This window comes from Lutra lutra, chromosome 13 (genome assembly GCF_902655055.1).
Source record: "Lutra lutra chromosome 13, mLutLut1.2, whole genome shotgun sequence".
Classification (NCBI taxonomy): Eukaryota; Metazoa; Chordata; class Mammalia; order Carnivora; family Mustelidae; genus Lutra; species Lutra lutra.
This window is the reverse complement of record NC_062290.1, coordinates 1,493,074-1,517,541: the sequence shown is the minus strand read 5'-3', so window position 1 is coordinate 1,517,541 and position 24,468 is coordinate 1,493,074. Positions and strand designations below refer to the sequence as shown.

The following is a 24,468-nucleotide window of genomic DNA, read 5'->3' as shown; positions in this document are numbered from 1 at the left end:
TCCTTGGCCATTAAGTTTGATGCTGGCTCCAAGTTCTTTTATAGAGGTTCTTATCGGGTAAGGAATCTTCCATTACAGTTTGCTGAGTTTTTATTATGAATGGGTGTTGGATTTTGTCAAATGCTTTTTCTAGATCTACTGATACGATCATCCGACCTTCCTGTTTAACCTGTTGGTGTGATGGTTTATAATGCTTTCTGACTGTCAAACCTGGCTTGCCTATCTACCAAAAAAATCCATTTGGTTCTTTTTATACATTGTATCCATATGTTTTATACAAATCAGACAATCTGAAATTGTTTTTAAACATCTTTTTATACATTGTTGGATTTGACTTGCTAATATTTTGCTGATAACTTTTACATCTACATTTATAACAGATAATGTGGTTTTCCTTTCTTATAATGCTGGGTTTTGGTATCAGGATAATACCGACCCAGAATGAGTTAGGAAGGGTTCCTTCTGCTTCTATTTTCTGGAAAAAAATCACTTAAAATTGATATGACTTTGCCCTTAAATGTTTGGTAGAATTCACCAGAGAAACCATCTGGGCCAGGAGCTTCCTATTTTAGCAGTTTATTAATTATTATTTAATTTCTTTAACAAACATAGGGTTATTCAGATTATCTATTTGTCCTTGTATGAGTTTTGGTATGTTGTGTCTTCCAAGGAATTGGTCCATTTCATCTAAGTTATCAAATCTGTAGGCAGAGTTGTTCAAAGTATCCCTTTATCATTCTCTCAGTGTCCATGGGATCATTAGAGATGGCCTTTCCTGCATTTCTGATACTGGTGATTATCTTCTCTTTTCCGTGGTTAGTCTGCCTCAACGTCTGTCAACTTCACAGGTCTTTACAGAGAGCCAGTTTTTTCTTGTTGTGGTTTTTTTCTTTTAGTTTTTCTATTTCTGATTTCATTGGTTTTTGTTCTAAAGCTTCTTTTTCCTTTTCTTCTGCTGACTTTGAGTTCTCTTTGCTCTCCTTTTTCTACTTTCCTGAAGTGGAAACTTATTACTGATCCTAGATATTCCTTCTCTCATACATGCGTTCAACGCTAAAATGCTGTTCTAAGCAGTGCTTTCAGTAACTTCTCCTTTGACACATGTATTATTTAAAAGTAAGCTGTTCAACACAGAGTAAAAAGATTGATCCCCCCATTACCAGGTGGGATTTCCCAGCTATCTTTCTGTTATGATTTCTAGTTTAATTCCACTGTGGTCTGACAAAATGCTTATGATTCCTGTTCCTTCTCATTTAGTAAGGTGGGATTTATGGCCAAACATACTTGTAAATTTTTCTTTGGACTCTAAGGCTGTCCATTTGTAAGAAGTGTGTAATTTGCTTTATTCATGGCATGTGCTCATCAATGCAAGATTGCAATTTATACACGCAGACCAGGTGCAGGGGAACATTCTAGCTGTTCCTCCTAATTCATGACACCGCCATGCTTAAGTGGGAGCTCAAGTGACTTTCCAATTCTCACAAAAGGTAGAACAAAATTCTTTTGCTACTTTGGATGCCCTAAATGAAGTTACATCTTTTAGAAAACAAGGAAGGAAAGAAAAAAAGGAGATTTATTTCTCTGTACAAAGTCCTACTAATTTGTGTACAAAACAGAAAACTGTATACGCTGAATCAGGGAACGTTCAGTGGGCAGGAGGGAAGGCTCAGAACCAACGAGTCTCATATACTGATGTTCCCCAGCAGGCCCACATTCACACCACTGCCCTCCTCCCACCCATCTACACTGGAGTGAGAGTTCGTATCGACACCCATGTAATATAACAGGAGACTGAGAGACAGCGACAGCACACATGGTACTAACTTGATAAGAGTTTTCTAAATTAGCTAGACAAGAGACATTAGTGTATGGAAGAGAATCAGTGATTAAGGGATAGTAATAGTCAAAGAGCACAGACACCTACTTTCAACTCATTTGCATGATTTTAGAAGAGGTATGGGTGTAGTCTTGCTCTGAGACATATCATTCATTTGACTTACACAGAAGGCTGACATGATTTTTAAGAGGTAGCCTTGCTGAATCTGTAGTTGCGTCACATACCTGAGCATAACAAGCTTCTTCGATGGCTAATCCTGTGACTAAATCAACCTGAGGATGAAAACATAATACATTTCAGCAGGAATTACTTTTCAAAACATGGAGCACTCGATATAAGTTCAAACTCATAACACTGCTCCGAGAGCACAGAAGCCTTTGATGACACACAGCAAACCAGCCATGTGAGCAGCAGAGCCGTCTGAGCTGACCGCCTGCGCTCCAGTTCTGCCTCCACCACGTGGGAGCTGCGTGACCTTGGCTGAGCTGGTTACGCTCTCGGTGCCTCAGAGAGACACATCCGAACAAGAGGCTAACCGTACTGTCTACCACGCGGGGCGATCTAGCCTTGATAAAGCATGGATAGACGGCCTGCCATGCAGAACGGGCCATAGGGCATTTGCTGTTAGTGTTGTTACAATTACGTGAGAATTTTTAAAACCATTCTACTTTGTACATCTTTAAAACTGTGTTTATTGCTAACAAATTCAACCTCTTTTTATTGCTAGGAGACCCAGGAAGATATGGCGGCCTCTGAGTCTATAAGAAAGAGTATCTTTCTTCAAAATTCTGATATTTAACCAAAACCCCACCGGGGTAATGAAAGCCCAACGTATACGGCTGCCTGCGTCGCTCCCCTGGCCTGAGGCCTGCGCTCCTGAGACGTCGCCTCCCGGGGTAACCCCAGGACACCCCATACACCTGCCTCATCAGTGCGGCTCCCTGCACAAAGCGCTTGGAGAACGTAAAGGCGGAGAGAGCTCGCTTCGGCTCTGAGCCTGGAAGTGCTCCTTAGGGTGTTTTTTATAATGAACTGGTGTTGAGAATACACAGAGTGACCTTTTCTTTTGGTGTTCTAGGAACCACCAGCCAATAAATCTCTTAGCTGAAGGCAGAGACAGCGAGTGTGTCATGAGCTGCGGGACATCAGTGCAATTCCCGAGTTCTGTGACTAAGAGACCGAGTCAGGAAGAGCTTGAGCAGGATGAAATCAATAACAGAGCTAAAAACAAAAAAAAATAACCTAGCTTGCAGTAATAATAGCATTGAAACAGCTGGATGTGGGAACATGAAATACAGTAAGTTAAACTGAATCAAATGCCCACGACTTCCTCCGACAACAAACTCGAGGACCAAGGCACTCACCTCCATCCCTTGGTTAATTGCTAATTTTGCCACTCGCATTGCAACGGGTCCCTAAAATTCAATTAAAGAAATAAGATATTAATTACTATTTACGCAAATCATGTTGTATATCTCAGTAAAATTCAGAAATTCCCATTGCAAAATCCCTCTCGGCCGCGCAAGGTCTGAACAGCACTTGGAGCAGCTCCGACGTTGGCGATGCCGCCCACTTGCAGGTCAGCAGGGGCTGTGCCCAGGAGGGGCTGACCGCGCTACAGCAGGCTCCCTAGAAGGGAAGCAGGCAAAGAAAAGGAGGCGTCGTGCTTGACATGATACCACACCCACGAATGGCCCGACAGGAGCCCAGGCTGGCGATGAGGCGGACACTCCTATCGGCATCTGTCCTACACGCTGGCCCTGCCCTTGTCCTCCGCGGGCCCCTGTCCTGTGCAGACACCGGTGCTCCGTGGACCCCTTTCCTCCACAGGCCGCTGTCATCTGTGGACCCCTGTCCTCCGCGGGCACCTGTCCTCCGTGGGCCCCTGTCCTGTGCAGACACCTGTCCTCCACGGGCACCTGTGGTCTGTGGACCCCTTTTCTCCGCAGGCCCCTGTTGTCCGTGGGCTTTTGGCACTAAGCACAGTGATGAAGTATGGGTAAGGCTGTGTCCTCCAGCCAGTGCCCCCACACCACACAAAAGCTTACAGCCCTGATGCACCCTTCGCAATGTGTGAGGGTCACAGAAGGGAGAACTGGGTGTCCTCTGGGAGAAGGAGAACATGACTTCTGTCATCTTTGAAAACGAGAGTGCCCCAGACGGAATTTAGCTGTCTGATCGCATTTTAAATCCCTAAGAACAGTACCCAAGTCAGGAGCTAGGCCGCAGCGGCAACTCTGCAAGCGTCTTATGGATTAAAGGGCAGAGCAGGCTCAAAGTGAGGGGAGCGGCGGAGGGTCTGACGGACCAGTAAGAAGCGCCCGACAGCACGGAGTGTCAGTGTTCCCGAGGAGGGGCTCCATCATCAACTTTAACCCAGCTAAGTTCTCTCCCTAATCCGGACACTTAATAAATATCTTTTTCAGAGACCACAGGTCTTTGAGGCTCACACAAGTATCTTTGTTAGAGCCCCTGGAATGCCGTCTGTGGGTGTGGGGCTCACACGAGAACCGTGTCTTTGAGAGCATCAAGTCTTTGTCTGTTTTTCTGAAGAGTGCGCTCCTCTAGCGACAGCCTTCACTGTGCCCTTGTATCCCCCAGATGACCCACACAGGATGCTCGTCCCACTCCCGTGCATGCACGCGCCCCCAGCCCCTCATGAAAAGGCAGCGGGTCTGGGGCCTGCTCCTGAGGATGCCTGGGTTGTACCGGGCAGCGAGGCTTACAAAACTTGAAAAACAGGAAATTGGAAATGCTGGCAGGTGCGATGCTTACTTAACGCGCCTCTTTCAAAACACAACACCAACAGCTCTTCTTCTGGACCAACATTTTTTTCTCGAACAAGGCAATGGAACGAACATCCAATACAGAAATCAGATGGAAATATTAATTTTACAGAGGCTTTCTAGTATCTGGAAGAGTAATCATTCAGTGACAAAAACTAGAAATAGAGAGCACGGCCCCTCGAATTCTGTTCCGTAACTCAAGCATATTGTACGGTCACACATCTCCCGAACCACTCAGCGGCTCCCTTGCCCTGGAGAGAAAGCTTAGGGGTTAACGTTCTCAGAGGCAGGTCCTCTAGACGAAAGGGATGGGCCGTAGGGACCCCTGACTTGGCCCGCGGTGAAGTGCTGCTGGCTGTCCAGCGGCAGGCGGGAAGGCGTGGGCACGGAGGGCACAGGAGAAAGAGTGACGAGGACCGGCAGTGCCCTGGGACGCAGCTCACAGCAGGGAGAGGAGCACCGCCGTCCGAAGACCAGGAGAGGCCGTGGTGCTCTGAATGGGAAGGACGCCACAACTTTTCTCAAACACACCCCTGTTTCGATGCAGACCTGCACTGGTCCTAGAGCTGTAAGCCAGAGGAAGCCACAAAGCCAGTCATTAGACTCCTCCTCCTCCTGACACCTGTACCTCAACCGCTCTTTAGGCAGACGTGACTCTAACCGTTTGAGGGAAATATTAATACCAAAGTTTCAGTGAGAGCCTATTTTTCCTTAAAACACTAAAAATCTTTTCTGCTTGCTCTCTCCATCAGCTCCGAGCGCAGGGCTCTGGTTACTTACACGGGGAACAAATCCCATGAGAGCGAGTCCTGGGAGAGCGCGCCGCAGGCTGAGTGACAAGGACCTCGGCATCCGCACCGAGCAGTGTGCTTCCAGGAACCAACCACACAGGGAGGCCCTGCCTGTCAGCAATTGGGGGACAGGCAAGTCCCGGCAGACCGGGGCCCCTGTCTGGCCACCGGAAACTCTAACAGCACCTTCTAAGAAGGGATGCAGAGCTCCGAACAAATGTGGAGAGCGTATGCGTTTTCCTAGAGAGAGTGTCATGAGATTCCCAGAAGGCTCCGGAGCCCCAGAACAGGTTACGAGTCCTGTTTGCGCCAAATGGTGGAGCGGGAGAGGAGGCCACTCTGATTCCAGGACTGGCCGGGGAGTAATAAAACCTGAAACCCCACAAGGGTAAAGGCAAATTGCTAATTACTTGCACAGCGAAAGTCCTCTGATCTGTGATTTCAGAAGAAAGGAGCATCTGGAAAATACACTGAAAAGGGAGAACCAAGAAACCGCTGGAACAGGCCCCGTGATGCGCCCCCGCGAGCACTACCGTAACGTCACGCTGCTCGGGGGAACGGTCGTCTGCGAGGAGATGTGGCGTGTCCCAGACTCCAGAGCTTCAGTGTGGGGAGACCACTGCGCACAAAGGGGCTAAAACAGTGCCTACGTCACCATAAAAACAAACACAAGGAGGGATGTCTGGGGGGCTCAGTCGGTGAAGCGTCTGGTCATGATCTCAGGGTCCTGGGATCGAGCCCCGTGTCGGGCTCCCTGCTCAGCGGAGGATCTGCTTCTCACTTTCTCTCTCTCTCCCTCCTCCTATAATGACAGAGGCGGACAAACAAGCGCCACTGTGCAGGCAGGTCACCGCAAACCCAGCTGTGCGGCCCACACTGCCTAACCAGCTCTGGTCTCCCCAGCATGTGCTTCTCAGTGGGTTTCAGCTTGAGGGTGACTCAGGGTGACAGCCCATCCATAGCTGTTTCTCTCCGCGTGCACAGCTCAGGTCAGAAGGGTCAGATGGTGAATGACGTCAGTACCTAGGAAGCTCTGTCCCATGTGCCGACGTGCACGTCCTATATTACTGAGCCCGGCCACAGCGGGGGCCCCAGAATCTGGCCCCAGATTCTCCAGCTTCAATGCTGAAGGCCCTTCATGTTGATCAAGTTTACTGTTCCTGGTGTTAGGGCTACCAAGTACTTCTCTGCTTAGAACACAGGACATGCACATCCCCGGCATGTGAGATGACTGTTTTGTCCATTTGCTATAAAGGACTTTAAACAGGGGGAAAAAAAAAAAAAAGGGCAATGTAATTAGCAATACCTGAGGTAAAAACTCTCGTGCTAGGTCCAGGGCCTTGCGGTAGGCGGCGTCCCCCTCTGGGTTCTGTTCCAGCACGTGGCTGATCAGGCCCACGGCTTTGGCTTCTTGGCCATCAAGCACACGTGCAGAGAAGATGAGCTCCTTGGCCAGGGACACCCCGATAGCACGCGGCAGGCGCTGCGTCCCCCCTGCAGGGAGAACGGGGGATGCAAGCAGTGATTTCAGACCGTTGAGTCTTAACATCTCAGCGTTTCACTCCTCGGTTTATAAAATAAACCAGGGCCACAAGTTTGTATGTCAAGATCAGTAAGCGGAGAACCACTTCAAAGCAGAATTCAATTAGTTTATCAAATTAATCCCACCCAAAAAGAACGTGAGCATCTTCCGTAACTGTTAAGTAATTCTGGCACTACTTAGTCCTTGCGACACGGCTGCTGTGCTCCCGAATCGCACCCACAACCGTAACCTCGTCAGGGTCCCCCCCTCACTCCACGACGACCAGTGGGGGGCAAGCAGCTCCATCCCTCGGCCCATTCACCGGCGGAGTGACAGGTCCTCGGCTCAGACTGAACCTGTCAGAGCCTGAGATCTTCAACTCCCCATGTACTCTGCGCAGAAGCGCGGACGGCAGGTGAGCCACACACTAACGTTACTTTAACTAAAGGAGACTAGGTGGTCGCTGGCGCAGACGGCTCTGGCCTGGTGGCCCTGGAGATTTCAGCAGGAGCATGAGGCACCCGCGCCCCTGCCACCCATTACATTCCAGCCACAAGACCCGGATCTCATGGAAAAGAAAGCTACACAAAAGCTAATATTCTTACATTGATATTCTTATCTGGAAGCCTCAGTTTCTACCAGTAAGAATACGGAAGCGACCGCGACAGTAGGACTCGTCTACACCTCCCCGTCAGCGTCAGGACGGCTGCGGGGCTGCCCCAGGCCGGGGTGCAGGGCGGGCGGGGTACAGGGAGGGCACTCCCGAACAAACTCCCGGCGCTTTCTCCGGCCCACAAAGTTCGGATTTTTTTTTTTTTTAAATATGAGTTACCAACACTTCAAAGTGGGTGGGTGATTTCTGAAAAACACTAGTTCCCCCTGGAAGCCGACCACCCCCGCAGGGCTTGAGACGGAAAGCAACATCTTTTCTTCTTCACATCTCAATCCAAAGCGGCCAAGTGAAAAATAATGATCACAAGTTCCAGAACGCATACTCCCTCCGCCACAGCGCACGGCCCCACGCCCAGCACAGCACGCGCATCCGGCCGGGAGAACACAGCCTCTGCCGCTGGTATGCAGCCACAGCAGCACAAGCCACGAGCGGATTTAGGAAACGCGGGTGATTCAGAAACACACACACACCCCTCAGCGAACTGGAAAGGACTGCTATCTATTTTCAGTAGGGCCTGGGTTTGAACATCAGTGATTACTGCGTCTGTAAAATACAGCTTAAGTGTGTACACTGCCCAAGCAGTGAGAGACGATTGTGCATCTGTAGGTGTCTTACTCAATATGGCAGAAAATGTGTGTTTGAAAAACAAATGAAGCACTGACAAATTTACATGGAACCGTAAGCAGTGATATTGCTCCGTGTACTGAAGACAGGTCCGAGAACTTAACGGGATACGGTGCAGGGGAAAGACAAGGCAGTCACGGTGTTCCCGACGGCCGCCGATTGGAGGACAGATATAAATACAGCTCAGCTCACGCAGCTGATGAGAATTCTCCTAAGACGGAAGAACTTGTGGGGACAGCATTCATGCTGAGCACAAATTAGGAAACGACTTTCTCGTTTCTGGGAGAAGCTGGATGTCGATTGCTCAAAATTAGCGAACGTGACCCACAATGCTCCTTGGTGGCGTCACACGTCATACTCAGCCGGAAGTGCGGAGTCCTGCAGGTCCATAAAGCTTACGCCTCTCACACTATCATTTCATCCACGGTGTCCTCCCCCACGAATGGGGACTTTGCAGAAATCAAAGAAAGGAACAGCGACAAAAGCCCACGGAACACATGCGCTCCCTGAGCTGAACGGCTCGTACATCACCCTCTGCCTGACGCAACGAGCGCAGAGCTGTCCGCTGGGGGACGCAACCGCAGGGCGGGCCGAAAGCCATGCTGCTGAGAGCTTTCTGGGTTTGCTGCAAACAGTGCACCAGAGGATCTAGGAGAAGCCTCGGCCTGTGGGCGGACATCACAAGCCATCCAGCCTAGGGACCCCGTGTACGTGGGCCATGCGGTACTCGTCCTTCTGCGTCTGGCTTACTGCGCTAAGCATCTTGCCCCCCAGGTTCGTCCTAGTGCTCCTTCCTTCGGAAGGCTGGGGAAGACTGCACCGGATGAAGACCCAGTTTCCTGTACTCACTGACCCGGGGATGGTCACTCGGGTTGCTTCCACCTCTCGGCTATCAGGAATAATGCCGCCATACACGTGTGTACCTGCCTCCTGGCCTTTTGGGTAGATACCCAGAGGCGGAGTTGTTAGGTCATACAGAAAATTTTTTTTTTTTTTTTTTTTTTTTTTAGAAATAGCCATACTTTTCCCTACTAGCTGCACCACTAGGGCACAATTTCTCCACGTTCTCATGAACATGCGCTCTTCTCAGAGGTGTTTTATTTTTTGGGGGGGGCGGTTTGATGGTAACCATCCTAACGGGTGTGAAGTGGGATCTCACTGTGGTTTCTGACTCCCTAACAGCAGCCCTGCTGAACAACTTCTCACGCGCTCACTGGCCATCAGTGTGTCTTCTTCAGAGAAACATCTACTTGAGCCCTTTGCCGATTTTTTAACTGGGCTGCTCTCTGGCCCCGAGCTGTAGGGATTCTGTGTACATTCTAGACAGCAATCACTCACCAGGTACAGGAGCTGCAAATCTTCCCTCCCATTCTGGGGACTGCCTTTCCTCCCTGCTGACTGTCCTTGGAAGCATGAAAGCTTTTCATTTTGATGAAATCCATTTTTTTCTTGTTGCTTGTGATTTTGGTGTCATATCCGAGAAATCATTGCCAAATCCAATGTCATCAAGTTTTTCCACCGTTTTCTTCTAAGTTTTTGTAGCTTCAACTCTTACATTACAGTCTTCGATCCACTTCGGGCTAATTTTTACAAAAGGTGTGAGGAAAGGGTCCCACTTCATTCTTCTGCATGTGGAAATCACTTTTCCCAACACCGTTTGCTGAAAGCGGCCCTCTTAAATAGTCACACAAATCGGTCATTTAATTCACTCATTCCTACTGAAATCTCATCTTCAGGAAACCTGTCCGGTGAGAAGTTCTCTGCCCCCTCTTCCTCTGCTGCCGTCAGCTGGCAGGAATCAAAGACTGACAGCAGGACTATGGCACCTGCCTCCAGCTCCCTGGCACACTGACTCTGTCATTTCCAACTTCGTGAAAAGGCTGTGTCCGGTACAGTTTGCCTCGCTCAGTTAACACGGACAGCGTGAGCGACGGCCGTACGAACAGAAGTTACTAACCTGCAGGGCCTGAGGATTCAAAAGCTGCACACGATCGACGAGCAGCCTCGGGTCCCCACATCCCACCAACAGTCCCCGTAAAGAGGAACGGCGTATGTCAACACTCTCCTGCAGCTGGAAAGTGCTTCTGTGAATAACTGCTCTCTAGCGTAAGATTAAACAGAACACAAGTGCCCGTTAGGGAGTCCAGGCTGCGTGCAGCACGGCGCCCGTGACCAGAGACAGAAGATGCGTGGCCGACACCGGCTGCGAGGGAAAAGGCACCAGATTTTCTGTCCCACGTGCAAAGAGAAGTACTAGAGACGATGCATTTCGATTCACCTTTCATTAATTTCTGAATGTTAGATTCCAATACCAGCTTAGGTATTAGCGTTAGGTCAAAACAGAGACACCGTGTCACACCCGTCAGCCGCTTTTCCTATCCCAGGCTCAGCCACGAGATCACACATCCCGCTAACTTCCCGTAGGATTTGAGTTTAGGACCGTAAAATGCCACCTCCACACAGAGTCTCGGGGACTGACCAAACACAGCACGGGACTGCACCGAGTCTGTCCCCGGAGCAAGGAGAACTGTTCCACCCCAGCAGCAGCCCTGACACAGTCCAGGTCACGGAGCGCTTCCAGTCTCTGCGCAGAAGGTCCGGCACTGTCCGCCCCACATGCAGCCGTGCCTCGTGTTGACGCCCCGCTCTACGGCCCGGAGAGCTGCAATCACTCAAAGTCAGCGGGCAGACACAGGCTTCAGACGATTTCTGCCCACCTTATCTACCATGTGGTAAGAAAGCACACAGGGCAGATTACGAAATGCACTGATGGCTTGTTTTAGAAATAAAAGGTGTGTGTCTGCTACGGACCGTATGTAATCACGTACACAGGCAGACACACATATCAAACGTGCCCGGAAAGTTGTCTCTGTGAGTCAGAGAGTATCTGTTTTTCCCTTGTTTTTCATTCGTACAGCCTTGCTGTGCCGTGTATAGGAAGTATGACCGCAGTAGTGTGATCTCCAAGATGACAACACACGTGTTCACTCATTCAACAAGGACGGAGGGCAGCTTCCTGCCCTGGGTGCATACATACTGCCATGAATGAACAAAGCCCCTACCTCCTGGACCCCACACTCTCACTGGGAAGCCCACAATGAGCAAACAAATCCCTACTGTCAGAGAGCAGAATGGGAAAGTGCCAGGTGTGGCGCGCACACAGCTTAGACGGGATGGCCAGGGAGGGGCCCTCGGGAGGTGACACTGGAGCCAAGACCAGGAGAAAGTGGGGCGTGAACCAGTGCACCGGTCTTGGGCAGACCATGTCTGACTCACAGAGTGAAGGGACATGGGAGAGGCTCGAGCCCAGAGTAGTGACATGCAAGTGGTAGCAAACATGGCCCAGAGGAGGAGCAGGGCCAGATCTGGTGGGCCCCGGAAGGCCCCAGGGAGTACTCTGAGGGTGACAGGAAGACACTGAGCACCTGAGAGCATCGTCTGAAAAGAGGGGCATGGGAACATCCTTCTATAGTGAAGATCTGGGTTTGAGGACAAGCTACGGTTGAGATGAGCCAAGATGAGGAACGTAGGTATGTTCCCACTACTTGTAGTAGCGTTCCAACAGGCTTGGAAGAACCTTCAAAACAAGTTCCCAAATGCTTTCAGTATCTGTCTTGTTTTGGCTGCCCCCCTTCAAACCCTGGTTTTGCTTTTGGGGACCCCCTACTGGTATGCAGCCTGGGAGAGTAGAAAATCCCCCTAATGGAGGCCAAGGGGGCCAGATCCTCCTTCTCTCTGCCCTAGCACAGCTGGGCAGGCATTCCAGTGAGCCCTGGTCCATAGGATGTGATTTCTTGGTGCTGGGCGTCCTGAATGGGTGGCCTTGGAGGGCTTATGGGCAATGCGGAGGTTGTAACGTGCAGACCCGATGACCCTGTGCTTCTACGGACCCTGCCGCTCCGCCATCACCGTGGGCTGTCTGGCGCCAGGTCTCTTACCTTCCAGCTTGTGTGCTAAGCCTTGTTCTCTACTGACTCGGGCCGCCTGACAGTAAATGTCTTTTTCTTTTAGGATGGCCAGAGTCCGTTTCTACCGTATGTTTCCCAAGTCATGAGGGACACAGTGATTTAACCAGTAGTTTTGTTCTCCTCTTTCTCAAAAACAGATGAAGCCAAATGGGAGTTTATCTGTTGTATTTCTTTGCAAATAAGATCCATTTGTTCCATCTCAAATTTATTGGTTTAGTAACCTACTATGTGCCAGATGCCGTCCCAGTGCTGAACAAACAGCGGTGGACCAGGCAGACTCCTGATCTTAAAAAGCTTCCGTCTCAGAGGCAGAGAGGGAAGGAAAGGGGCAGTAAAGAAGTGCAGGGACAAGACAGAGCGAGTGTCACGGCGAGAATTTAACAGAGGCAGGGGACCAGCTCGGGAGAGAACCACGAGACGTCTAACTTAGCTTGAGTGGCTGGGGAGGGCCTGTTGGATACAAGTGAAGGCCGTGTCTGCATTGTAACGAGGCAGCACACGAAGATCACGGACAACACCCAGTGATGATCCCGGCCATGTGAAGCCCCTCCAGCGAAGCCAGGCTCAGCACGTTCGAGGACGAGGGAGGAGGCCACTGCAGGCCACAAGGGGAGGGACGTGAGAGGCGTGGAAGGAATGGGGCTGGGCAGACAGGCTTCGGATCACACAGACCCAGTACGGGTTTACATCTTACTCTGTGGGTGATGCAAAGAGCCTGGAGGGTTCTGAGCAGAAGGTGACATAATTCAATTTGCATTTAAGAGATACTTTTTAAGCCTGCCAGAGAACAGATTACAGGCGCATGACGAAAGGTGCCCAGCAGGAGGCTACTGGTGTCCTCCAAGTGCCACATGATGGCAGCTCAGACGGAACAAGAGTGGGGTGGGGCGAGGGAGGGGAATTTGGTGTAAGTGTCCAAAACTGGTGAAAAATACATGGGGAGACAGGGAAACCACTCTGTAAGCTGGCTTTCTGACTGGAGCACAGAGGAAGGGGGCACCACTTGTTGACACCAGGAAGGCAGGAGGCGGAGGGGCACACTCGGCCCATGTGAAGTGAGCATCTTTCACACACAGAAGTGGAGCAGTCAAGAATGGGACGGGACGTGCTGTCACTGCTTAGCAAGGATCACTGTCCCACAGATGGCATTCCGAGCCAGGGCCTGCATGAGATCCCTCGGGAGACGGGTCACAACAGAAAGGAGCAGAGCGTGTGGGCAAAACCCCGGGCGGTGCCCGGTGGAGTGAGGGAGGTAGCAGGAGCGCAGGTAGAGCTGGGCTGCAGCCGACCACTTTTGGATGTCTACGCCTCACGGCCCACGACTCTGCTTCCACCTCCCTGACCGGGGACTGGGACACACGCAGTGGCGGGAGGGTGGTGGGGGCAGGAAAGGTCACCTTCTTGCTCAAGTGTTTTGCCACCAACATAGGGAATAAAACTGGGGCTCATATTATTAAGAAAAAATGAAAACAGGTAATCAATTAGCAGTTGCCACCCCAAGTGGCAAAACTATATTAATCATATAACAAAATGCTCTCACGTTTACCTATTATTTGTGTAGGATGAAAATATATTTGAAATGTTATAGTCCTGTTCAAAATTTCCTACCATTTAACATCTATTAGTTTAAGAAGGCATCAAGAATCTTTCCCTACGTAACCGCTCCCGGGACTGTCTGCTTGTAAGGTAGCAACGCTAGTTAAGCCGTGGCTCAAACCCAGCAGGCTTGTTTTGCAGCAAAGGCAAGAGGTGAGCGTCTCCATGTTCCTACGGTCCGCCCGCTGCTCTGAATTCCCTGCGGCCTCGTGGGCGGGCTGGCCTCCGACGCCATGGGGAGATGCGGGCCCCGACCTTGTCCTCCCAAACCCGAGTCCTAAACTGAACGTCTAAAATAAACCAAACACAGACGCTGCCTTCCTGCTGTTCCACTGACATCATGTGAGCAGCGAAAGCAAGCTTTACCTGACATTCCACAATCATGCTGCCACAGCGTCCGGGTTACAAGTTAGGTTTCAGTGGCATTTACAAGGTAGAAGATATTTCTGCTCTTTTAAGTTTCCTTTTCAGCCTTCATCTTCTCCTTTCTCTTACAGCTTCATGAGAAAAGAAGCCACAGTAATACCGGGGGACACTGCCAACAAATCAGGCAAGTTGGAAACTGGGTAGCTCCCACATGAAGGGTATTGGCTGCTATAATGAGAAAGGACCGCTGACTTTAGGACGTACCACTTCTGAATTATGTCCAAATCCCCTCTCATAAATAGAAAGCCAATTAAGGTTACTTTTTCCTTGAATTGTGGAAGAAATCCTGCAGGAAAATGTTAGTTTTGGATTAGAATGCCTATTGCAACTGACCACTCTGAAACTCCGTCAGGGGCTTCAGGCAAGGGCTTTCTTGACGGATCTGGCCTGGATGTTTACAAAACCGACTTCCTCTTGCTCTTACACCGAAACATCAAGGTCAAGGAGGAATGTGCTATGTGAACAAACATGAACGTTTACTGGTCTCATGACAGATCATGTCACAATCATGCAAAAACCATAAAAATATTTATCCTTCACTTTGTGACCAATGTTTGACGTGTTGTAATACTTTCTGTTCCCGGAGGGTTTTTAGCAAGTTGTAAAGCAGAGAAAACACACACACACACACACACGCTCTGACAGAAACAACACAGGGGCAAGTGGGAAGAAAATCCTCACTGGCTGCCCCAGCAGAACCCAACAGAAATGCATCCGTCTGAGCTCTGTGTGTTTTATCCTAAAGGAGCACTGTGCGCAAAAGCTAAGAACCTTTCAGAATTGGGGCAGAGGAAAAAAGGAAGGAAGGAAAAAAATATTTTTCCAGAGCACGTTAAGCTGACTGGCAACAAATTAGCACCTCTGTGATATGGTTTCCATTAATACGCATTCTGGAAACCCTTCTCAACTATTCACTGTAAAGGGAAACAGACGTGGAAAGGTTTTATTCATATTAAGAAAAAAAAATGTACTTCTTTAAAATGTTTGTGTAATTTTTACAAAAAAATATCTGAAGCACTTATATTTATTTTAACTTCTGAAAAGAGATATTGTGGTACACCAGATGAAAAATAAAATCTGACTTTTTAAAACCATTTTGAAGACTGCCATGGTGGACCTCTGCCCATTTCGACCACCCTGTGTCCACCAGCACTCTGCGTCGCGCTGCCCTCTGCTACTCTCTGCGGTCGCGGGGGCTCTGAACTCCGGGGCTCGCCCTGAGGCAGGGGTGGCTCCGAGGGGCTGCTGGCGGCTCCCTCCGGACCCCGTCTCAGCCCGGCACAGACGAGCGGCCGGCAAACGGTCTCCCTTACAGCCAGAATCGTGCATGGAGCAAGGGGACAATGGAGGAGGCGGCTGGGCTCACCCACTCCAGCACAGATTTCAGGCACACCCGGCTAACGCGATGCTGCCAGGCAGAACTTTCTGTGAAGGCGGTGACCGTGTGTGTCTGGGCCGTGCAATATGGGGGCCACTAGCCACACGAGACTCATCTGCACTTGAAACGCGAGGCGCGAGGCTGCAGTTTCCAGCTGAGCTCATCTTCGTCAACCCAAACAGCCCTGCGGTCTGCAGCCACGGACGGACCGCACAATGCGGAGTCACCTGTCCCTTCAGCCCCCCATCAGCTCCTTTCTGGTCACAAGGTTCGTTTCTGCTGCAAACCCAGAGAGTCTGGTAAGATCTAGAGTTCATCCGGACACGGAGAGCACCTCAGTGGGTAATGCGGCCGAGGTGCCAGGTCTGCGTGACCCGCCACCGCTCACCTGTCTCGCGGGAGGACAGGCCCTGGCACAAGGGAGAGAGGAGGCGGCACCTGCCGGGCGACAGACGTGCTGGGCGCTGGCCTCTGGCGTGCCCACCAGGAGAAGGCGCAGCCCGAAGCCACAGGAACCGCCCGCTCTTCCACCAGAGCTGGGCCCCACACAAGGAAACGGAGCGCCGGCAACTGGGACCGCGGACTTCCCGAAGGCCTTCCTCGCAGCCTGCAGCACGGACCTCTCCCGGTCTGCTTGCGCTCAGACATGGCACCTGCTCCAAGGACACGGAGCTCGTGCAGAGAAGGGATCCACGGCTCTCTGTACCCTGATGTCCATATCGCATGTCCGTCTACCAAGCAAACTACTACCGCTGTGACTGCAGAAGTCTCTCTCCAGCAAAAATTCTGGGCCGTGAGGCGACACCGCAACTGCTGGACACATGTTCCATCTTCTCCCTTCGGACCCTAGTTAATTATGCAGATAATATATTTTAACATTTGACAAACATAACTGGTTTAATGTCACAGTCGTATCTGCAAGTACATCACAAGGATCACGACTCGGCGGAGCTTCCTGTTTGGGACGGTGTCGACAGAGTCTGAGACACATACGTACATACATGACAGCCTTAGAGAAAATTTTTAATTAGTTTTCTTTAATACAGTGATATTTACTGTATTAAGTGTCATGTTTACCCCCCCGGTAAGTCATATGATTCCTGAAATCAAACACCAAATTCAGCAGCTTGGTATCTACAGACATCAATAAATTCCACCCCTTTTGGAGATGCATTTACCATTTTATACTTAAAAAGATCTCACAAACACTGGAAACAATTAGGCAATAATACTCCCCACGTCAAATGACTGGCGAACACGGGAAAGCAGCGGGCGTGCGCTCTGTGCTTCTGGAAGAAACGTCTTCGGGAGCCGCGAGGACTTCCCTAGGCACCGCCACAGAAGTCCGGGCATGGGGCAAGTCACCTCCAAACTCAGCGGCGAGAAACAGTTCGTCCTCCACAGTTTCTGTAGGGCAGGAGTCCAGGCCACGCGTGGAGGCCCTGGCCCTGGGCGTGCAGGCCGCCTCTCGACGCCTCGCCCCTGCAGCCCCCGCCCCACCAGCCACTCCGCAGGGCCGCACGCGGACCCGGCAAGCAGCCGCCACGATGAGCCGATCAGGACAGCAAACGCACAAGACGGACCGGGAGGCGATCTCCCACGTACCCTGCCACGTTCCCCAGGCGGCCTCTCTACGCCCGGGCCTCACGAGGGAAGGGCCCCTGTGGGGGGCGTTTGGACACTGCCAGGCACAAGCACGAGGCCTCGGTGGGCAGCCCGTGCTGGAAAGGCCGCCGCTTCTCCTGCCCCTCTGTCCTTTCCCAAGAGCCTTCTCCAGGGCGCACTCACAGAGTATTTTCAAGCCGCACAATCACCCCCCGTCTCGCAAAATGAAGGGGGAGGCGAACGGAACATGTCAACCGTTATCTTTAGAAAGGAACGGGGGAGGGTGCGGAGAGCACAACGCGGCCGGCGCCCGTTCTGCAGCGCTCACCCCGTAACGCAGCTCCGTCAGCTGCGATCTGAAGCAGAGTGAGCGGCGCCGGCACATCAGGGCGACACGAACCTGCCCTTCCTACAACGCGTCCCCTGCAGCAACAAGGAGGGGCCTCTGCCTGGTGCTTCGCAGGAGCTGGGCCTGACCCCTTCGTGAAAGGAGGGTGCGGGAGAGGGCCGAAGACCCGGCTGGAGAAACCGCGGCGTGCGCGTCTCTCTCTGGGTATCGCAAAACCCCCGGGCGAGCACAGCCAGTGCCGGCACTGCTGACGAGTGAAGTAACACGGGCACCCGACAAAATGACTCGACGACACAGTGGACACAAAGACCTAAACTCTCAGTTCCTCCTTACCAAAAGCACGTGCCACGATCAAAACCTGAAGACTCGGGCGCAGCGGAACCATTATTAACAGATAAATAACAACCATTTATTGAGAACTTATTATGCACTATGTGATTTAACACCTTATTTCTTTTAATTTTTTAAGAATCCTATGGGGCCGCTATTCTCACTAATCGCCATTTAACACAAACTAGAGGATCGAAGGCTCAGAGAGGTCGCCCGTGCCCACCAGGTCAATCAGCGCAGCCTGACCCCGCAGCCCACCTGCTTCTGCGGACGGCAGGCCGCCTCCCTCCGGAAGCCGGGACAGGCTCCTCCAGCAGTCCCCTCTGACAGAGCAGGCGCAGGAATGTAACTGGGCAATCGGAACAAAGGAAAAGTGAGTTACTAGTGTCGGGGCCGTGGGCAACGGCAAAGCGCTTTGGCACGAGAACACACGGGTCAATTCCCGCTGGTAACGCGCTGCTGCGGAGAAACACACGTCAACGCGGGCTGCACCCGACAGAAGGCCCGCGTGCCCGCCGCCCGCTCTGCAGCACACCTTCCCCCCTCAGTGTCCGCTGGCCCGGGCGGGCCTGCCTCTGCCCCACCCCGGGGGCTCAGGGCTCTGACTGCAGGGAAAGGCCAGAGGCACAGACAGACACGGTGGAGCTGAGCACCGGCACGGGTCCCACCAGGAGGGCGCACGGCCGGTGTGGCCGGCTCTGTGTTCTGGCACTTTCTGAGGTCTTCTGTGTGGAATGGCCGCTTTTTATTTATTTAAGTTGTGAACAGAAAACAAACAGCAAAATGAGCAAAATAAAGCAGGTGTGGTATTTCACAGCGGCCAAAACTACGAAGATGAACGACTCCGGTCATTCCTTACTGGGAGGGGGCCGGCCTGCGGAACGACGGTGCGAGACTCGGCTACTTAGGGGCACAGTCAGCAACTGCCTGACGGTAACAGGGAGAACGAGCCACTCTTCAGAGCGCGTCCAAGCGAGGCAGGGCAAGTCTAGCTTACTGGAAACAAGTTCCTTCTGCGAGATCAATCCAACACCCAGTTCAGGGTCTCGTAGCTCAGACGCCTGCTGCGAGACAGAAACCTGTAGAACACACGGAACCTTCTCCCTACACCCAAAACAGGATGAAGGAAACACGACTACGCGTCACCTAAATGCCCTCCGGCACCAGCAGCCCACAGAGCTCCTCGCAGGGACACGCGCGTGTTCTCCCACGGCTCTTGTGCTCTCATGTCCCGCTAAGTCGTAATAATGGTCTCGCGCGTAATTTTCCGATGTTCACTGTACAGCAGTAACAGGACAGCACTGGAAATGACACGCTGCACGGCAAAATGCTGGGGGACCCCAAATCCTGCACCTGTAGACTTCTGGTTACTCAGCTCATAAACGCAGAGAACTTCAGGTGCAGGCTTAATAAAGATGGGTTTACTTTGTTTTTTAAGATTTTATTTATTTGAGAGAGCGAGAGAGAGTGACAGCACGAGCGGGGGTTGGGGGGGTGGGGGCCAGAAGGAGAAGCAGGCTCCCCGCTGAGCAGAGAGGCCGATGTAGGACTCGATCCCAGGACCCTGAGTTCATGACCTGAGCCGAAGGCAGCGGCTTCCCTGACTGAGCCACCCAGGCGCCCCTAAAGATGGTTTTATACACTTATTAGAGTTTCATACTGCAAACTGCGTTAAGGCACAGACGGACATCGAATACATGTGAAATTAACTTGACTAAGTGCTGATGTCTTCCCCTTTCTCCCCAGATCTCACAGCTAGCTTCTGGTGTGTGCTGCTGAGGGCGTGGGCAAAGGCCGGGGAGCAGACAGGCCGCCACTGCCCTCCCCCTCCGCAGTCCTGCTGACCACACGCCGTGCATGGGAGGCTCAGAGGGACCATCCCTGTCCTCCCCCTGCGCTAGGAGAGCATCTGAGAGGCGCTTCAGACACGACAGCTATCCATTGCCGCTACCCTAGCAAAAGCAGTGACAGTCTTTTTACCACCGTTGTGCAGAATACGGCTATGTCAACAATGCACTGTCAAAGACGTTCCTTTGAAAAATTAAGTTTGAGATGCAAATATTAAAATTAAGCCATACTGTCAGTACTTGAAATGGAAAACTCTTTAATAACACTGGAAACACCGCATGCATCGATCACAGATTTAAAATGTATGTGGCAGATTTCTGTAGGACAGAAATTCAGTGAGCTCGTGACTAATTCGTAGATTCTTCCTTTAAAAAGGCAACAAAAATTAGCTGAAAGCTCAATGTGGGGGGAGGAAATAGAAGGTGAGAAGTGCCACCCCAGGGCGTCATCGTTGAAAAGCGGGTCAGGAACACACACGACCGATGTCTAGGACGGGCCGCGTGGGGCAAAGCCTGGGCAGGCAACACCTGCGCGGTGCGGCCACAACCGTCTCCTGGTGAGGACGGAGGGCGCCAAGGCAGCCCTGTGACAGACCTCGAGATCGAAACACTTTGAGAGACAGACCTCCCCTCACCGGTGTCCCACGGAACGGTCAGAGGCCATTTCGGCTTCTCCCTGGGGAGAGCAAATCTGGACAAAGGCAGAAATGATCGTGATCCCCACCCAGCAATGACCTTTAACGGTCAGCCAGGACTCAGTGAGAGGGAAGGCAAAGCACAGGGAAGCAAGATACCGAGTGGGCGAGGTGCCCAAGGGCGCGGCCACAGAGCACAGCAAGCGGACCCCACGGACTTACAGGCCCCAGCCCAGCGACGCCTCCAGCCCGCTGACAAAGCAGGACCCTCCGCGCCTCTCACACAGACAGGGCCAGGGAGGGAGGCACGGCCAGCACGCTCTCCGGGCTGGCTGCTCATGCCGCTGCCCTCTCCCTCCACCAGGGGTCCCAGCCCTGCTCCCCTCACTCCCTACCCCCATGCGCACCTGGATTTCCCTGAGTGGTTCTTTCTTGCTGCCAGCAGTGACACGGGGGCTGGAGACGGGGACAGGCACAGAGCCCCGCTGTCCTCGGAGGCCTGGCCCCGTCTCTGGCTGGGGAGCACCGTTACGAACAGTGGTGAACGGGTGCGTCTCACGGGAAACAGGTATGGCCCGATCGGGTGGAGGAAGCCCGGGGAAGGGCCCCCGCACACCTGCACAGCCCCTGCCCCTGGTGCTGGTGGGGCCGGTGGATTCCTTCTCCCCGCTCCCCTACTGCCATGCTCTCGGCCCAAGTTCCCTCACCGAGCAGCAGAACAATCCCCATCGGGGCTCATGTTAAAAAGCTCGTGGGTGAGGGAAGAGACCGGGCACGGGAGCTCCAGAAGCTCCGCCAGCCTCCCTGCCCTCCAGGCCACTAGAGCCACCCCCGAAGAGGACAGCAAAGGCACAGACACGCCACACACAGCACTCTTCTGGAAGCAAAGCCCGGGAGGGAACCAGCGGGAGGCCCCCGTAAGTGAGAGAGACGTGAAATCAGTACACAGGACGCAAAGAGGCGAGGAGAGGCCAGAACTGAAACACGAAGACGCCTGCAGAGCTAGGAGAACCGCCCAGGACCGAAGGAACACCAGCACAGAGCCGGCCGATGGAGCAGGGACAGCGTCTCGCCAGAGAAGGAAGGCCAAAGGCCAAAGACAGCACGCTCGAGGCGGGACACTGGCAGGAGGAGGAGGAACCCTGTGCACGCGAGCAGGTGGGCAGCTAGGCGACCAGCGCAGGACGGCCACTTAGCAATGATAACCGCGGCTGCTCCCGGAGCGCAAGCCCACAGGCTGCGGACGAAAAGCCTCACGACGAGGACCGCCGGACTGAAGGCTGGAGGAGCTGAGGTCTCTCCCTGTCCACGCCAGCGCCTGCCTCCCAGAACCCTCAGAGGGCATGCCCAGGCCCTGTTCGGGCTGCGGTGGCCCAGATCTCCACCCCTCTGCCCTGGCTCCCCCTGCCCTCCCCTCCCCTCAGTTCCCCTCCTCTGCACTTTCGTCTTCCCACCACTGAAGTCTTCGCGTTCGGGCGAGGAGGAATCTTCTTCATTCGTCTCCTAAATCTGGCCCTTCCCTTCATTGTTCCTTGCACACAACCGGCAACCCTTGGCTGGGCACAAAACCTCCCTTTTCCCCCTCTGCGATTCTGCAGCGGGACCCTAGCACAGGGCCGCGGAAGTCTCGAGGTCTACGGAATGGCACCGTGCAGAGCTCGGCCCAGGAGCCGGGGCACAACCCTGCTCCTGGGAGCCCTGGGAGGTGTCCAACTCGCCTGCAACCCCCAGGGGTGGCCCCGTGTGGCCCCGCTCCTACCCTGTCTCCAAACGGCATCCCTCTCCTCCCAGTCACGCTAGGCCCGCAGGGGCTCTAGCGTCCCCTCCCTGCCTCATGGACACCTGCCTTGGCCTCACCGGCCCAGCACCCCAGCTTTGCCAGCTGCGCAGGTGCGGTTCACTTCCTGTGCCCCCTCACCCGGCCACACTGCTGCTCTCGGAATCAGCGTGCGCCCCTTTTCCAGTTCAAAAGGAATCCCTCTGTGTCTACCAGGCTCCGAGCCCCTGGGTCACCACGTTGTTTCTCTCCTCTCTGTTCTGTCGACACCTCCTGCCTCCCAGGTCCACGTCTTCCCCCCCGTAAGCACGCTCCCTCCGTTCCCCTAGCCCACTGGCCTTCAGATACAGGGCGCCCACAGAACTTAAAACACAACGGCCCAAAGCAGCATTCAGAAATGAATATCCGTGTCTATAGCCACAGTATCACACAGCTTCTTCTCCCCACCCCACGCCCCCCCGGTCCTCTTTCTTCTTCGCTGAAGTCACCGACAGGCAATAAATATTATCACTGTCACGTACACAACACCGTGACCCAGCATTAGCCTCCATTATGAAATAATGTCTAAATAAACAATCTAACTAACTCAATCCTTGGGGGAAAATGTCTGTGCTGTCCTGATGCCCATTCTTTAAGTGGGTTGCTTGCTGTTTTCTTGGTGAATTATATGAGTTCTTTATGTATTTCGGATCCGGACTCCTTAGAGAATGTGTCCTTTCTAAGTATCTTCTTCTGTTTACTAGGCTGGTTGCCTTTCCCTTTGGTTGATGGTTTCCTACACTACGCAAAAGCTTTTTATTTTGACGCAGTCCCGATAGCTCAATTTTGCTCTTGTTCCCCATGTCTGTGTAGAAAGATCCAAAACCACATCGCCAAGAAAACGTCCGAGAGCCTAGAGCGTCGGTTTCCTGTCAGGACTTCTTGAGTTTCCGGCTGTTCACGCAGGTCCCTCCACTTTGAGCTCATTTCCGTGCGTGGGGTAAACAAGAGGTCCAGTTTAATTCTTTTGCATGCAACGACCCAGTTTTCCCAGCACCATTTGTTGAAAAGACTGCCTCTTCCCCACTGTGTATTGTCATGGATTCCCTGTCCCCTGTGTCATAGCCTGACTGTGTACGTGTGGGTTTGTTCTGAGGTCTTTGTTAAGTTCCACTGACTACAGGTCTGGTTTTGCGCCTGGACCACCCTTTTTCGATTACTGTAGCTTTACAACGTATCTTGAATTTAGGGAGTGTGAGGTCTCCAGCTTTATTCTTTCTCAACCTTGCTTTGGCAGTTCAGGGTCTTTTCTGGATTCATACAAACATTAGGACTATTTATTTTAGTTCTGTGAAAAATGCTATTGTTATTTTAATAAGGATTGCATTAAGTCTGTGGACTGCGTTGGGTAGTATGGGCATCTTAACAGTATTAATTCTTCTAATACACAAACATGGTATATTTTTTCCATTTATTTGTATCATTTTCAATTTCCTTCCTCAATGTCTTTTTTTTTCAATGTCTTTTTTCTGTTTCTTTCTTCCTTCCTTTTTTTTTTTCTTCTTCAGAGTACAGGTCTTTCACCTCCTTGAATAAATTTATTCCCTAGTATCTTACACTTTTTGATGCAACTGCAACTGGAATTTTCTTGATTTTTCTTTTTCGCTGGTCTGTATGTATTTGCAACAGACGTCTGTCAGTTCTGTATGCTACAACATTCCTGAATTCATTTATTAGTTGTAACAGGATCTTGAGCACGTTGGGGGAGTCTTGAGGGTTTTCTATACATACTATCATGTCACCTGTAAATAGTTTGACGGTTTGACTTCTTCCTTACCAATCTGGAAGCTTTTTATTTTTCTTGTCTTACTGCTATGGCTCAGACTTCTAGTACTATGTTGAATATAAGTGGCAAGAGTAGGCATTCTTGTGTGGTTTCTAATCTTAAGCTTTTAGCTCTTTATCACCAAGTATGCTAGCTATGGGTCTGCCATACGTGGCCTCCATGATGGTGAATAGCTTCCTTTATATTCGGCTTGCTGCATGTCTACTGGAAACGGATGCTGGCTTGCTCAAATGCTTTTCTGCATCTACTGAGGTGATCATATGATTTGTAGTCTTCATTTTGCTAATGGGGTATATCATGCATATATATTTTTTTTCCATTTTTTTTTATTTTTATTTTTTGTAAACATATATTTTTATCCCCAGGGGTACAGGTCTGTGAATCACCAGGTTTACACACTTCACAGCACTCACCATAGCACATACCCTCCACAATATCCATAACCCCACCCCCCCTCAACCCCCCTCCCCCCATCAACCCTCAGTTTGTTTTATGAGAT

The 24,468-nt window shown here is 51.7% G+C and overlaps 1 protein-coding gene across 6 annotated transcripts in view; it reads right to left on the bottom strand.

Annotated features, from left to right (window-relative positions):
• AUH (AU RNA binding methylglutaconyl-CoA hydratase) overlaps window positions 1-24,468 on the bottom strand; it is a 144,614-nt gene that overhangs the window by 2,780 nt on the left and 117,366 nt on the right. For all 6 annotated transcript variants that reach the window (XM_047701209.1, XM_047701210.1, XM_047701212.1 and 3 more), the window contains 3 exons: window positions 6,721-6,908; window positions 3,202-3,252; window positions 2,062-2,109 (listed from right to left, as the gene is read on the bottom strand). In XM_047701209.1, coding sequence (XP_047557165.1) covers window positions 2,062-2,109; window positions 3,202-3,252; window positions 6,721-6,908 — 287 coding nt within the window. The remainder of the gene's footprint in view (window positions 1-2,061; window positions 2,110-3,201; window positions 3,253-6,720; window positions 6,909-24,468) is intronic.